General features: G+C 40.9%; 2 protein-coding genes across 2 annotated transcripts in view; one reads left to right on the forward strand and one right to left on the reverse strand.

Annotated features, from left to right (window-relative positions):
* The window catches only part of vps35 (VPS35 retromer complex component), a 159204-nt gene that overhangs the window by 56918 nt on the left and 85670 nt on the right, over positions 1-16616 (reverse strand). The gene's annotated exons all lie outside the window — the stretch shown is intronic.
* Positions 8605-16616, forward strand: part of orc6 (origin recognition complex, subunit 6) — a 12898-nt gene continuing 4886 nt past the window's right edge. Inside the window, exons 1-4 of the mRNA XM_020533554.2 lie at positions 8605-9089; positions 10583-10712; positions 12247-12410; positions 15217-15306. Coding sequence (XP_020389143.1) covers positions 9025-9089; positions 10583-10712; positions 12247-12410; positions 15217-15306 — 449 coding nt within the window. The 5' untranslated portion in view covers positions 8605-9024. The remainder of the gene's footprint in view (positions 9090-10582; positions 10713-12246; positions 12411-15216; positions 15307-16616) is intronic.

The raw sequence follows: 16616 nt of genomic DNA on the forward strand, positions 1-16616 counted from the left end.
TTTTCTGATGAAGGGTCTAGGCGTGAAACGTCAGCCTCTCTGCTCCTATGATGCTGCTTGGCCTGCTGTGTTCAACCATCTGTGTATCTACTTTGTCAATTCCCTACAAGATCTTATATAGCTCAATTAGATCATTTCTCATTCAAGTTTAGGAGTCTATAGGCCTAAACTGTTCAATCTTTCTCCCTAAGACAGACCTTTCATCTCTGGAAAGAATCTAGTGAATCTCTGACTGCCTTCAATACAATTACATCCTTCAGGTAAGGGAGGTACACAATAGTCCAGATATAGTCTCGCTAATGCCTTAACAACTGCAGCAACATATTCCTTCTTCTATACCTTATTCCTACTCAATATCTACTCAATTCTTTTCATCACCTTTATTACCTGCTGTACCTACATACTGGTTTTCTACAATTCGTGCATGAAGACCTCCAGATCCCGCTGTAACAAAGCCCATTGAAGTTTCTCTACATTTAGATATGAAGTTGCCTCTCTCCATTCAACTAACATGGATAACCTCACACTATTACCTGTTAAACTCGACACACCAAATTTTGGCCTGTTCACCCAACCTATCCATATCCACTTGTAAAACTTGGATTTCTTCAGTGTAACTTACTTTCCCACCTATTTTAGCATCAGAGGTTAACTGTAAATAGAGAATAGCTGTAGAATGCCAATGTGTGAAGTGAGTTAGGTACTTTTGTGCATGAGTCACAAAAGGTCGATCTGAAGGACAGCACATAAATTGAGACAGATAATGGGCTGCTATCCTTTAACATAAGAAGAATTGAACAGAAAAGTAAGGGTCAACAGGTCTGGCAGCATCTGTGAAGAAAAAATGAGAGTTAGCCTTTCGGGTCCAGTGACCGTCTCAGAATTGATGGTAGCTAGGAAAACGTCAGTTTATGTGCAGAAAGTAGGGAGGGGGTGGGGTAGGGAGTAAACAATAGGATAAAGGATAGAGCCCAGAGATAAAGAGCTGAAGAAGGGTCTAGGCCCGAAACGTCAGCCTTCCTGCTCCTCTGATGCTGCTTGGCCTGCTGTGTTCATCCAGCTCTACACCTTGTTATCTTAGATAGATAAAGGAGTGATATTCTATCTAGGAGGGTGAATAGCTGTTAATGGGGACTGTTAGTGACCAACAATAGGTAGTGCGTAATGGCAGGCTATGTGATAACAAGGCCTGGTCTGTTGGGTAGGGGACTAGGACATGGGAGAGTTTAGGCCCTAAAATTATTGAACTCCATATTGAGTCCAGAGGACTGCAGGGTCCCCAAGCAGAAAATGAGGTGTTGTTCATCCAGCTTGTGTTGAGCTTCGCTGAAACAATGCAGCAAGCCAGTGACAGATGTTGGCCAGGGAACAGGGCGGTGTATTAAAGTGGCAGGCAAATGGAAGCTCAAGGTCTTTACTTGTGAGCAGAATGTAGATATTCTGTGAAGCGGTCACCCAGTCTACACTTCGCTTCCCCAATGTAGAGGAGACCACGTTGTGAGCAGTGATGCAGTACACTAGATTCTGGGAAGTGCTGTGAAGTGTTGCTTCACCTGGAAGGTATGTTTGGGATCTTGGATACTGGGGAGGGAGGAGGTAAATGTGCAGGTGTTGCACCTTTGCCGTTTGCAGCGGAAGGTGCCGTGAGCTGTGGCAGAGTGTTGGGGTGAAGGAAGAGTGGACCAGGGTGTCCCAGAGGGAATAGACCCTGTGGAAGGCAGAGAGGGGAGGGGAGGGGAGGGGAATGTGAGTCTGGTGGTACCATCTCACTGGAGGTGACAGAAATGGTGTCTGATGATCTTCTGGATGTGGATGATGGTGGATGCCTCCAAAATGTCCATCTTCCTCCTCAACTGAGGATTCCCCAGCACCATTGTTGACAGGGCCCTCAACCGGGTCCGATCCATCTCCTGCACTTCCACCTTCACCACCTTCTTTCCCTCCTGCAACAGCGATAGAGTTCCCTTGTCCTTACCTACCATCATCCACATCCAGAAGATCATCAATCGCCATTTCTGCCAGCTCCAGACACATTCCCCTCCCGTCCGCAGGGACCTGCCCATTTACCTCCTCCCTCCCCAGTACCCAAGGGCCCAAACATACCTTCCAGGTAATGCAGCACTTCATCTGCACTTCCCAGAATCTAGTTTACTGCATTCACTGCTCACAATGTGGTCTCCTCTGCACCGGCGCAAAACAAAGCGTAGACTGGGTGACCGCTTCACAGAACATGTACGTTCTGCTCGCAAAAAAGACTGAGCTTCTCGCTACCTGCCACCCTGTTCCCTGGACATCTGTCTCAGGCTTGCTGCAGTATTGAACTGAAGCTCAATGCAAACTGAAAGAACAATACTTCATTTTCTGCTTGGGAACCCTGCAGCCCTCTGGACTCAATATGGAGTTCAATAATTTTAGGACCTAAACTCTCACATGTCCTAGCACCCTACCCCACATTCTAGGCCTTTGTTATTACAGTCACTAACAATAAGTAATGTGTAATGGCAGGCCAACAGTCCCCATTAACAGCTATTCACCCTCCTCGCCAGATCATCATCAACTCCTTTGTCTATTTTCCAGCAACATTGTTTTTGCTTCTCTCTCTCTCTCTTTGGGCTCTTTCCTTAATCCTATTGTTTACTCCCTATTCCAACCGCCTCCCCCTTTTCTGCATATAAACCGCCATTTTCCCAGCTACCATCAGTTGAGAAAGGGTCACCAGACCCAAAAAATTAACTTTCATTTTTCTTCTCAGATGCTGCCAGACCTGCTGAACTTTTCCAGCAACTTCTGTTCTTGTTCCTGATTTACAGCATCTGCAGTTCTTTTTGGTTTTTACAAACAAAAAAAAAGGTGTTATACTTCAGTTATACAGGACATTTGAGACCACATCTTGAATTCTGTGTATGGTATTGGTCTCCTTATTTAAAGGATGGATAGAAATGCATTGGAGACAGTTCAGAAGATGCTTACTGGACTGATACCTGGAATAAGCAGGTCACATTGAGGAAATCTTGAACAGGTTGGCCATGTTCGTTTTCACTACGCTTCAGAAGCAAAGAGGTGATTTGGTTCAAATTTAAGATCCTGAACAATCTTGACAAAGTGGACGTGAAAACTGTTTTCAATCTCATGGGTCAGTCCAGAACTAAGGGAAACCTAAAATGAAGGGTCACCTTTTTAGGGCAAGGTGAGAGAATTCTTTTTCTCCAAGAAGGTTAGTCAACCTTGGACTCTGCCTCAGATGGCAGGAAGGTGGGGTTAATGAATATCTTTATGGTCAAGGTCAATATATTAATGTTACGCAAGTGAATTAAAGGTCATTAGGGACAAATGGGAATGTGGAACTTAGAACACAAATAGATCAGGCACAATCTTATTGAACAGAAGAAGGAGGTTTCCTGCTGCTCCTAATTTTTATGTTTATAAACCACAGCCTGCATGACAGAACTCCTCATGCCAAGCTATGCCCCTTCCACCCAATATTACATAATGAGGTGTGGTTGAGAGCCCAGACATGCGAGAGAGAACTGAAACACCTGAGACCTATGGAAAAGACTGATTACTTGACCATTTTAGCTTTGATTGCTTTTGCCAACTAGTCAATGTTTATTTTTGCAATATTAAGTTTCAGGTGCTTTTAGTTTCTATTAAATTTTAAATGAGATGATATCTCCACTTACAAGCCAGAAGTGTCAAAGTAATGAACAAATGACTGGTTTCTCTTAAAAATTCTACTTTAATGCACAACTTACTGTCACCATGGGTTTCATTACTTCAGTACAGCATTTCATGGGCGAATGGGCATGGAAGTATCATAGCATTGCAAGGGGATCATGAGTCTTTAGGGGAGAGTCCAGAGTGTCAAATAGAATGCATGAGACTTATGGAGCATAAAGTGTACAGATTAAGGGGCGTGAACTTTTTGACGAAACTAGGACGCAGCTCTGTTGTACCAAGGCTCTATTGGCAGCTCTATTGTACCTTTTAAACATCTCTTCAGCATTCAGCAGTCCTGTGGCTGCCTCCAAATTTTTTCTCTGGTTGACATAGACAATTACAGCACCAACCTGCCTTCCAGCCACCCCAGTCCACAACATACAATGGTAACTGCACTTCCACAGCCTCTTTCTCCCGAGGCACTAGACTAAGCCAGGAATTCCTCCAATTCTGCCATCTGGCGAGGCTAGAAATCCAGGATGTTAACACCAATTATAACATTTTCAAATCAACACAGATCAGCTAACTTAGCAGCTAGGACACCTTTCTGATGTCTCTGGATAAACTTTAAACTATTGGACATGGCCATGTATTTTATTCTCTCTATTTTGCAACATTGTTTATCATTGCATAACTTACACAGCATCTTTCTTACCAAGCATCGCTTCATCTGGAAAGACTGGACCTTAACAGTCTGAACTGCTTCATCAAGAAGCTTTTCCTGCTCATCCTGAGGTGACTGTTGAGTTGTAGGCTGCAGAAAAGAACAGAAAAGAACATCACTAGTCAAAACTAAATGTACTTGCTCGGAACATAAATAACTGCATGTATTGTGGACCACAAGAACTGGTTCTTTCCCCTCCCACTCCAAGTTCCCCTGAACTCAGGCACCTGGCAGGCTACACAGCCTTCAGGACACACCATCCTGGCCACAGAAAAAAGTGTCTATTCCCCTGACTACACTATCCAATTACAACTACAATCAGCTCTGATATAACACGATAGAATGCGAGATCGCACAACAGTGGAACTAAAAATTGCGTTATAACTGCAGCACTTAAAGTGATGGGGATGGAATCACGTTATAGCCATTACAGGTAGGGAACATTTGCTTTTTACAAATAGCATTCTATAATTCTTTAATTGCATTAAAACCAATTCAATTTGAAGAACCATGCATCATATCAGAACAGACTGTACATTTCTCTTTTCTCCCCTCTCTTGAATGGCTCCCTATACTATTGGGCTATGGTCAGTTCACACATCCTCCTTTCAGCCCCGCTCTCATCCACACAGGCAGCAAAAATCTCAAACCTGTTAGACAAGGTCAAGGGTGGAGGCCCCTTCAGCATTACCTCCTGGAGTCCACTGCCTGTCTTGCTCCTAGTCACACCCTCCCATCCCTTACCAAATTCGATGTAGTTAATCTAATGCACGTGACTGCCTCCTTAAACACAGCATTCAGATAACTCTCCATCTCCCCGACGTGTCAGTGTTTGAAGCTCTCACTCCAGCTCATCAATTCTGAGCCAAAATTCTTCAAGCAACCAACAGCTGCTTTGGATGTCGTCAATATGAACCACAATGGGGTCCCAACACAAGCAGCTGAGTATACTTCAAGGAACATATATAACTCCCTACCAGGGAGTCGTGGTGCAATGGTAGTATGGGGTGGCAATGGCCTAGCGGACTGTTAATCTAGAGGCCAAGGTAATGTTCTAGGGGCCCAAATACGAATACCACCACAGCAGATGGTAGAATTTGAATTCAGTTTAAAAAAAGTGAGAAATTAAAAGTCTAATGATAAATCTATTGTCGATTGTTGGAAAGTCATCTGGTTCACGATTATCCTTTACGGAAAGAAACTGCAATACTTACTGTTCTGGCCTACATGTGACTCCAGACCCACAGAAATGTGGTTCACTCTTAACAGCCCTCCAGGGATGAAAAATAAATGCTGGCCTAGTCAGTGATGCACTCATCCCATGAATGAATGAGAAAAGTGCCCCATCTCAGCTGGAAGGCCTGGGTTCAAGTCCCACCTGCTCCAGAGGTGGATCTTAAAATGTCTGATCAGGTAGATTAAAAATACCTGTAACTCACTAACAGAACAGAATTTACCCACTCACTTGACGTAACAATAACTTTGTAAATTGAGTTATTGACAGACATACAACAGGTTTCACATCCTATTTCCTTAACCACAATTATCAAAAGCATTGAGAGATTAAGAAAACAATACTTTTAACATTTAAAAAAAAGTCTAACTTTCCAATAAGTAATTACTGCAAAGCAATATTATGAAATAATACAACATTAACCTCAGGATTTAATCATTGAACAGATATTAGAATAGTGAAGGAACCCAACCAAATTCATTCATCTAATATACCAAGTTTATTGACTAACACCTTTAATTCTTTGATGGAAAATGGAGAGCACTATGCTTCACGTTTCAATTATAAAAAAGAGGGGAAGATTGAATCATAACATTACTGAAGTTATGTCTGACATTGCACGGTTTCATAAGTGAAGGAATAATAAACAGAGCACATTTTGTATATAGTAATTGAATGTCTCTTTGAAGCTAAAAAAATGAATAATATGCAATGAATTCAGAGGCAATTGAAGAGTGCAGGCATTCCAACTTCAAATGCGAGTTTATGTTTGCTGCTCCTTTATACTTCAAAAAGATGATAGAAATCGAAGCATGCACAGTAAATGCATGCTATAGTCACATACCGATTCCCCAACGGCATTGCCAACAATAACTAAGATGTCACAGGAGTTGAGCACTGCAATGCACAACAACTTTCTTTCCCCCCCACAAAATGTGCCTACAAGGTCACAAATTTTCAGTTTTATTGTTATTAGTGGGAGAACAACACAGATTGAAAGTGTTTCAAGCACTAGATCAGAACAGTACAGCATTACGGCTTAACTTACTATTAAAAGGTTTCAGATCTGCAATGGAAGCGTTGTAAAAATATTTTATTAGGGTCCTGTAGAATTGTTTATAATGCTCACACTGTTGCAGAGCAGTGTAAAGAGGAGACTGAACTATTCCCATGGAGGAATTTAGGAAGAAAGTTGCAAAGACCTTGTTCATGAACAGATGTAGTGTATGATTAATTCCCCTAAAGTCATCACTACACATTTGATTAAATAAACTTTCACAAAATAATGATTATACGAGAAATTAGAAAAAATATAACACACCGGTGTTCTGTTGCAATCACCTCCTCTCAGTCCTAAGTGAATGCAAATAGCTGACGGCCCTCTAAAGCATATCAAAAAAAGTGTTCTAGATCAATTTTATAACTTCAGAACACATGCTACAAATTTTACACTCAAAATTTGAGGAAACAATTATTGCATTGAAGTTATTTGTTCCAAACAGATCCCATACCCTAAGTATGGCAGATAATACAGTTATAATTTATAGAAAATGAGAACATACAAAGCTCAAGATAAGTTGCATAATATCCTGCTTTCATCTGTAGATTAGGTCTACTACAATTTTGCGAACATTTGTCATTGAAAAATGATGTGGTGTCCGAACCACCAAATTGCATGATCCTGAATCATAAATGCACAAATTTGCTCCACAAAACAACACATGGAAAGTACAAAGAACAAAGAAAATTACAGCACAGGAACAGGCCCTTCAGCCCTCCAAGCAGATGAGAAGGAGAAGAGTTAAGAAATTCAGGCATGACCGCAATGAATGACAGTAAGCTTAATGAGCCATATGATACACAACTGGTTCTCTTCCTTTGATTGTACTCTAAGAGCCTAAAACAGCCATTTTGTGCACACACATGCATTCTAAACACATACAGATTCAAACACAAGAAGAATGAGAGGAATTAAGGATTACAAAAATTCTCAATGCAAAGATCATCCCATCTAGATGAACTCCCGCACTGGCTTGAATCATTTGTTAGAAGTGGCGAAGATAAAGCTCCAACAGTACAGTGTGAATTAAGACTCATCAACGCTCAATATGTCTCAGGGCTTACTCCTTCCTTGTCCCAACGACTCGCGTCAATGGACTGTACAGATACAAATCAAACAGTAAAATGAAATTATTGACCATGTTCGATTAACCCCACTCTAACATAAGACTGAACCTATGATGTTGTGATTTGGTGAGGGGAGGGAGACATTTTGATGAGTGAAAACGATGACTTAGAGGGCACCCTCTCAACAAATGTATTGTTTTATTAACGACCTTACTGAATTTTAAAGGAGGGGAGAAATCAACGAAGGCGTCCAGCTGTATGAATGGCATCATGTTAGAAATTAAGACATCAATTCCTGGTTCAGGATTCAGGGGCGAAAGTGGTTTAAACATTAAATCTAGGCACAAGACAGATACAACCTCGAGGCCTCCGTCCATTATCGCCACGGTTGCAGCTTCTGCAAACCAACCATTTGCAATCGAATCTCAGGTCCCGGGCTACTCGTCACTGTCAAGAGTGAGGGAGCTATCACTTAAGCAGGCCCAGGCCAAGCCTAACAACGCCCATTCACAACTTTCTCCTTCTCTCTGCAAACCAGGAGTCTGACTGCCGCTCCCCACAGCGAGACTCACTCTTGATTAAAAGTCAAGCCTGAATCCTGCAGTGTTAAAACTCACCATGATTTAACGTAGCCCGATTCAGCTAACACAAGCCCGAGTCAGCTGACACTCCGTTCCTCAATACCTCCAGAACCAAGCCGGAATAACCACCAAAGAGGCCGTTCCGCCACCTCGATTGATTGACGCTGGCAACGAACCAAAGAGAAGCCACCGCCGCCGTCACTGCTGCTCACGTGTCGCCGGGTTCAGAGGCGGGACCACGTTCGCGTCTCTGGATTGGGCGGCCGTGACGAGTCGTTCCGGTGGTGTTCGGTTTAACCAAAGAAAAGGAGGCCCTTGTCGCCTCGCGCTATGATTGCTATCCAAAGCTTCCAATCAACAGCGGGGTCAGCTCAGTTTCATCGCCAATGAACGCTTGTTGGCCCCGGAACGCGCGGAGTTTGGAGGGACATTGTGGGGGGGGGTGGTAACATCAGGTATCGCGAGCAGGTTCAGGGAGCGCGCGGGGGACGGGTACAGATTGTGAAAGTGCAGAAGGAGACCTTTCGACACGTGTTTGTCCCCGGTTCTTCGATTTAGTGCCATTCTGCTGTCCTGCTCCCAACCCTGCACACTGTTTCCATTCAAGTAATCATCCAGTCCAGTGAACTCTTAAGTGTCTCTCTCGATTGAGATCGTCCACGCATTTATGTTTAGAAGTTTTGGAATTGAGACGTTTGAAGATGGATCGAGGGATAATTGTGAGGCTGTCTGTTAAACTAGGGATCGAATCAAAGAAAGTGATCCAGTGAGTATGCAATTCCAACCGGATTACATTTGCCAATCTCCTTCTTGAAGCTGTCTCAATGTGGTGTTCTTTCCATCAGCCCTACTTCCTGGGGTTTGAACTCAGCTGGTGCCTACAACCAGTTACAGCGAAGCGGGTGCTGGCTACTCTTCACACTCACCTTTGATCAGATTTATTCTGTAAACAGAGAAACACCTTAAATGCTGAGTGTTTTGCTCTTGTTTCTATCAAAGCATCACAATCTTTCTTCCTCCACCCCCGCCCAAAGCTGACCAGTCAGCATAGTACCAGAATTTTCCATTTTGTTTTGTTCCAGCAAACCTGTTTGGTTTTGTATTATCTACGCTGACAATCTCATCTTTCTTCTTGGACTCTTAAACCTAATTTTGCCACTTCCATGTTTAGTCATCTTCATGCGGCTGGGTTTTCATGGAGAGCCCATCTCACCTGAGATATCATAAAATTAGATATGAAATCTAACATGGGTTTTGAGAACACTGAGCTTTGGCTATTGCTATGTAGTGTCCTTAACACGACACACATTCAATAACTGACAATGTGTGTACATGCATCATGATGAATGGATTGCATTTGTTGGGCTTGTGATTATCTAACCTTCCCATTATTTCTCATATAGTTCATTCAATGGAGGGCTTTGCTAATCTTGTTAGTGTACATAGCTCTTTGTGCAGGTGAAACCATTACTCCATAAATCTTGGTAAGGTTAAGAATTAGAAAAGCTCACTTTGTAAGAAGTTTTTGCTTAAAAAGTTAATTGAATTCCACTATAGGGTCTTTTCAGTACTGTCTCAGGTCAGACCTAGTGAATGAGTCTTTTATACCAGGGACTCAATGAATATCCTGATAAATTGTTCCTGCGTTTCAGTTATGTTCCATGCAACATAAGCGATGCTGTAGCTTATTTATTGCATTCTGCCAGGTGTCTGTCATTTCTTGGTGGTGTGAAAAGTTACTCTCAAGCTAAATGCTTAATGAACTTAAGGTAATTTTGCCAAAAAAAAATGTTGACAGAAGTCAGGTTAGAAGTGTGTAATCATGTGGGATTTTTTTGATAATATTTAAATTGCTTTTTTTTTCTAGGAGTTATTGCATTACATCATTTTATTAAAAATACTAAATAAATTGCACCTGAAATTTGAATATTTAGAAAGCACAGATACAATGAGCAGAATGACCTCCTATGATTCTATGAAATGAGCCAGATCTTCTGGTATTTATGTAATTTCAGGAATGTGTCTATTGTCATTAACTTTAAAGGTTTTTTAAGTTTATAAAACTGAAGTGATTTAGTTTCTTCTTACTAAGTGAAATTTAAGCATTTTTAAAATTTCTTTTAATTTATTCTGTTATGAATAAAAATATTAATTTCCAATGAGCAGGCAGAAATCAAACTTCGGTATGAAAGGTTTTACTTCCTGTTTTTATTCGTCTGGCACTAGAAAATCAATGACATGCCTTGTCTTATGTTTCAGGAAAGCGGAAGAATACTTGCGTCTGTCAGAGGTGAAGTGCACAGGATTTTCTGCCCATGTTACAGCAGCCAGCAGCGCAGTGATGTGTCTTGACCTTGCAGCAGCTTCTCTTAAATATCCGCTTGACAAGGTAAACTCAAATCGATAAGACATTTGGAACATTGCAGGTTGTATTAAGAACTGTGTCTCAAGGAATTGTCAATTGTGTCAACTAACTGCTCCATAACTGAAGTCCATCAACTTATTATTGCTGTGGTTTTATTCTGGTCTTTGCATCATCTGCTTGTTTGTCTGAAATCCCGTATTGGATGAACAGCAATTACAATCCACAAAATTTTTTTATTCCCTGCCAAAAAATCTGCGCTATCCATCCCTCTATCTGACAAACAGGCTGAGGTTGAATCTGACTATTTGCAACCTTGGTGTTATATTTAGCCCTGAGATGAGCTTCTGAACACAATCCTGAGCACTACAAAGACTGCCAATTTCCACTTCTGTACAATTACCCACTAATGAAACACTTGTATTTGTCTATTCTAATTTTGGATTTGAATACTCCAGTGTACTCCTGGATCTCCTTCAGCTTCCACCCTTTATAAACATGAGGTCATTCAACTTTGCTACCTGTATTCCAACTTGTCCTTCACACTTTGTTCACTGACCTGCATTGACTGCCCATTAAGCAATGCCTCATATTAAATTTTTACTCTTGTTTTCAAATTCTTCTAGTGTCTTTTTTAATATTGATCTCTAATTCCACCCAGCCCTACAACCCTCTGATGTTTGTGCTCTTCTGGCCTGTTGTACATGCCTGTTATGTCTAAGGATTAGAATTCTTCAGAACGTTGCAAGTAAAGGAAACATTTTTGGTTAATATTGTGGTTAGTGATTTTTAAAGAACTTGCTCTTTTAGAAACTACGTTTATGCCGTGCCTCTCATAATCTTGGAGTGCCCCAAATTGCTCCATAACTAATGAACATACTTTTGAAGTTGTAACATATGAAATCCAGCAACCAATTTGTAGATAACAAACTCCCACAAGTATTAATGAAATAAATAACTAAATTATCTACCTTCAGTCTTAATTGAGATATAAATATTGGCGAGGCTATTAGGATAACTCCCATGCTCTTCTTTGAGTACTGTGGGATAAAATGGAAGTTTAGAACCAGTATATCAATTTGAATTCATAACTCATCCATTTTATTAAATTATCTTCTAATTCTACCTTTATAAAAGACACAGTGCTCTGAATGTAGTCCCAGTCCAGGGCCTGAACACAAGAGCCAAAGTCGACACTCCAGTGAAGTACCAGTGGAGAATTGTGCTGTCAAAGGAGCTATTGTTTAGGTGAGACATTAAACTGAGACCCCATCTGCCAGCTCAGCACAATTTCAAAGAGCAGAACGGTTATCCCTAGTGTCCTGCCCAATATTTGTCCATAAGTCAACATTACAAAAAAGAGCTGTTGGTTTGTGGAAGTTTGCTAAGTGCATATCAGCTTCCATATTTCCTCTATGTCAACTGTGATCCACACTTGTAAGTGGTTGTAAAGAGCCTTAAACCATCTGGTGTCAGTCAAAAGCAATATATAATTTAAAATGATTTTCCTTTCATTTCTCTATGGCTTTGCTTGTAATTTAAATTTTTACATATCTTCAAGGATTGTGCTCTAAAACTGGCTGGCTTGACCAAGAAGGCTTATCAGGTTCATTTGAAAGCGTTGGAGAGCATTCTTGGATTGTACTCACAGCTAGGGATCCGAGATCTAGCAGTTCAATATGGCTGCACAGAGGCAGTAGATGCATCAGTCAAGATTCTGAAGAGGTAAAATTCTCCTTTAAAAATTGTGTAAAATGTCTTTGAAAACCAGCCGGCTCTTGGAATTTACGTAATTTAAAAGTAATTGAAAGAAATTTAATTACTTTTGCTTAATTTTATAAACTTGTATTATACTTGAAAGTGGTGTCTCCATCACACAAATATTTCAGTCTTAATGTAATATATATTTAAATATGTTTGGTCACTTCAAAGTTGTGATCTCTTGCTTATAGTCTGTTAATTTGCTTTCTCTTTTGAGGTAAATGCATACATCATGATCAGTGCTGCAAAGGTAGTTTGTCATGACTATTTAGGTATATAATGTAATGGGGATTTAATTCCACATAGGTAATAATAACTTAATATTGTTCACCAGGCCCGGGAGCCATGGCTCGATTATATGTATTTATTAAATCATGAGATCAAGACTGGAAGTTTTGTCTTATCCTGAATAATAGATGAAAGACTTAGTGTTTTTGAGGAGAGTGCCCTATTTTTGGTGAATAGTTCTATAGTTGACTGATTTTTGATACTGAGGATAAAAATGATGGCATTCTCCAGTTCTTCAATCCATCAAAGCCTTGGAAATGGACACTGAAGATTGCATGGTAGCCAGATGGAAGTTCATAAATCAGTTTTATGTGATGTGTACTGGATAAAAGTTCAGACTTCTTTGAAAATTAGTCACATCTTTTCATCTTTGAATACATCACAATGAAGTGACATCTGTCATGCTGATGTTCTGATATCCTCTTTCTTTTTAAATGATTTATTATTACTCATAATCAAATAATTTATCAAATAAAATGGCAAAATATTTTGTGAACAGTGGGAAATGTTGATTTTTAAGAGGGACTCAAGTACCCTAATACATCAAGTACCCATCAGAGGAGACACTGAGTAAGCCTGTATCTCCTAGACTTTAGAAAAAAAGGGAAGCGATCTCATATAAAAATAGCAAATTCTTGAGTGGCTTAAGAGAATATGTTTTCCCTGGTTGAAAATTCTAGGGACAAAATCTTAGAAGCTTGAACGATGTGGACTAAGGTGAGAAATGTGGCAGAATCAAGCAAGGAGTCCAGTGAGGCCTAACTCAATGTTGGAACAACTTGCTGCATCTTTTAACTGGACATTGCAATGAGATTCTTGCTATACAGCAAATAGAAATGTCAACATAGCACCTACAGCATGTGATACTGCTTGTGTGGCAAACGTGCTGCACATTTATTCAACCAAATGAGGGTGTCAGTCATGTGTACAGTATGCACATAGTCCATGGTCTTAGCCACGATCAGTTGTCAGCTGAGGCCGGCCATTGTTAGGGAATATATCTGACTATAGTCTGGGCATTGGGCAACGGTCAGCCCTATAGGGCCGTCATAGTCAGTCAGGGGAATTGAGTATTGTCAGCTTGCAAGCAGCAAAGACAACTTTTGGAATCTGGGCGGCCATGTCTGTGGCCTGGTTGTCAAAATTGATCAGCATGACATTCTTGGGGGGTATGTTTATTGATTGTTAAGAAAGGGCCATGGGGAGGGCTCATTGCCAAAAGGGGATGAGAAGTCAAACCTGCTAGCAAGGGACAGTAACATTGAGATTGAGGCAAGGGACATATGCAAACAGCAGCAGGGGGCATGGTGAGTTAACAGAGGATTTGTTATTGGCAGTGACCACCACTGTGGCCTCTGCAGGAAGTGCAGAGAAAACCAGGATTGGCATCATTTAAAATGTAACATTAGGGCTTAGGGGGCAGGGAGGATGGTTGAGGGCAAAGTTAAATGTGATGGTTTTCCACCATTGGGTGGGGTGGGATGGGTAGAAATGGACTGTTGGGATAGTGTGAGATAAAAGTGGACGTGGAGATTCTGGGGTGTATCTGATGACTAGACAGAGGCCAGTGTGGACAGTGTCCACTGCAAGCTGTGTTCCTGTCATCACTTGCTGTTCAGTAGATGATATGTGCAACTAGAAAATGGCTGGGATAGTTCTCAGATTGAGCACAGTCAGTGTCAATTTGATGGGCAAAAGTGTGGGATTCATGTCTCCTGAATGTTAGAGCATTGATGGGGCAAATACGTGTTTGCCGATTGCAGCTATACTTCATTTGCAATTATTTCGTTGTCCATTTGCAATGCATAGAGTGAATGTCCTTGGGGGTTCAAGGGTGACTTGCTCCCCGCCATTCGTGCTTGTAAATTTGACTCTGGCATCTCAATGATGCAAATGTTCATGGCAATTTCTTTAAAAAGAGGGAATAATGCAGTGTGGGAGCAGGCCATTCGGCTCATCGAGTCCTCGCGGACTCTGAAGACCATCCCATACAAACTCAACCAGCATTTAACATGGGCAGACATCAGCAGACATGACTGCGATTTTACAAGAAGGTACTTTAAGTGCAAGGAATTTAAATAACATCAGCTTATCAGGACTACATATCCAACCAACAAGAGCTTTTGCATCCTATCTACAAATTTATAACTTCCACACTGCTGGATAAGGCCCTTGTTAATAGGCTTTATTTGCACTTGGCACCGAGTTGAAATGGTCCTGCAGAGTTCAAGTTTCATATAGGTGGAAGTAGAGTCCCACTCCCACCTCGGAAAACTTGTTTCTGCCAGATATTGGAGTGGGATTTCCAGATCCATAGTCTGTCTGCCTTTTTGAGTATGGAAATTCCTGCCCAGAGTCCGAGAATTCAGTTAAATATTACATATTTAAAACAATGTGTTTCTGCTATTTTGACTGTGTTGATTTATAGTTGGTTATTTCTGTTGACTCTTATAAATAAATAAAAATTATTTTCTTCTTTCAGATATGAAACCAGTCTGTCAGAAGCACAGCAAAGTGATCTTGACTTCTCAAAACCCCTTTTCACCACTGCCGCTTTATTTACTGCATGCAAGTGAGTAGATATGGGGTAATTGAGACCTTCCTCATAATGTGCTTACTACTTGGTCAAGGATATTACATTTTTAAGAGTCTTCTGTCTGATATTTGATTGGCTGTGTGGAGGAATTTAGTGCAAGGAGAAACTATTAAAATTCTCTCAAGCATTTTGAACAACCTGCAGAGATACTGCAAGGATGTGATTGTGTTGTAGACACTATCCTGCAAATTCTGCACTTTTTGATTCATGAAGTATGCCGTAGTTAGGTAGAATAATCAAACAGTAATCACGGTTACCGAGTATCTGTGGAAATTGTTTTAATTGTTCCGCATCACCTATGTATTTGTGATGGTTGGTTCCTTTGCACAGCCTCTCTAATTGGGGTGCATTTATCCTTGAGTGACATTGTCTAGTGGAATGCCCATGCTGGATGGTAATAATACTGACAGGAAATGTGGCCCATTTTGGAATAAGACTTGTGTTCAGTGATGTATGAATAAACATTGAGTCCAGAGTGCCCTGCATCTGTCAAACACCTGGTCGTCTGCCTACAAGAATGATGAAGCAGACATTATCAATGAGTTGAATAGGATATTCGATTGGACTTCGTTCTAGAGTCTTGGGTAGTAGATGTTCAGTAATAATTTTCGAAAGTTGTCTAGATTCAGGAAAGGTTCCATCAGACTGGAAAATAGCAAATCTAACACCCCATTCAAGAAGGGACGGATGCAAAAAAACAGGAAACTGCAGTTTGATATTTGTTCTGGGAAAAGTTAAAATTGATCATTAGAGAGTTAAAAGCTGCACACTTTGAAAAACTTGAGGGAATTGAGAAGGATCAGCATGGTTTCATCAAAGAAAATAATGTTTAATCACTTGAATTCTGTGAAGAAGCAAAATGTTGTGGCTATAGGGGAACCTGTACGACTTGGATTTCCAGAAGGCATTTGATGAAGTTCCACATCAAAGGTTATTGCAGAAAATAAAATCTCATGGTTCACCATGGATAGAACATTGGCTGCCTGCAGAAAACAGAATATGCGTAAATTGTTTTTTTGTCTAAGATATGACAAGTGACGTCCAGTCTGTGCTAGAACCTCAACTTTTCACAATTTACATAAATGACTTGGATGAAGGGAGTAAAGCCATGATAGCTGAATTCATGGATGACACCATAATAGACTGAAAATTATGTTGTGAAGAAGTCATAGTGGAGTTGCAGATAACAAGGTGTAGAGCTGGATGAACGCAGCAGGCCAAGCAGCATCAGAGGAGCAGGAAGGCTGACGTTTCGGGCCTAGACCCTTCTTCAGAAACGTCAGCCT

This window comes from Rhincodon typus, chromosome 15 (assembly GCF_021869965.1).
Source record: "Rhincodon typus isolate 14 chromosome 15, sRhiTyp1.1, whole genome shotgun sequence".
Lineage (NCBI taxonomy): Eukaryota > Metazoa > Chordata > Chondrichthyes > Orectolobiformes > Rhincodontidae > Rhincodon > Rhincodon typus.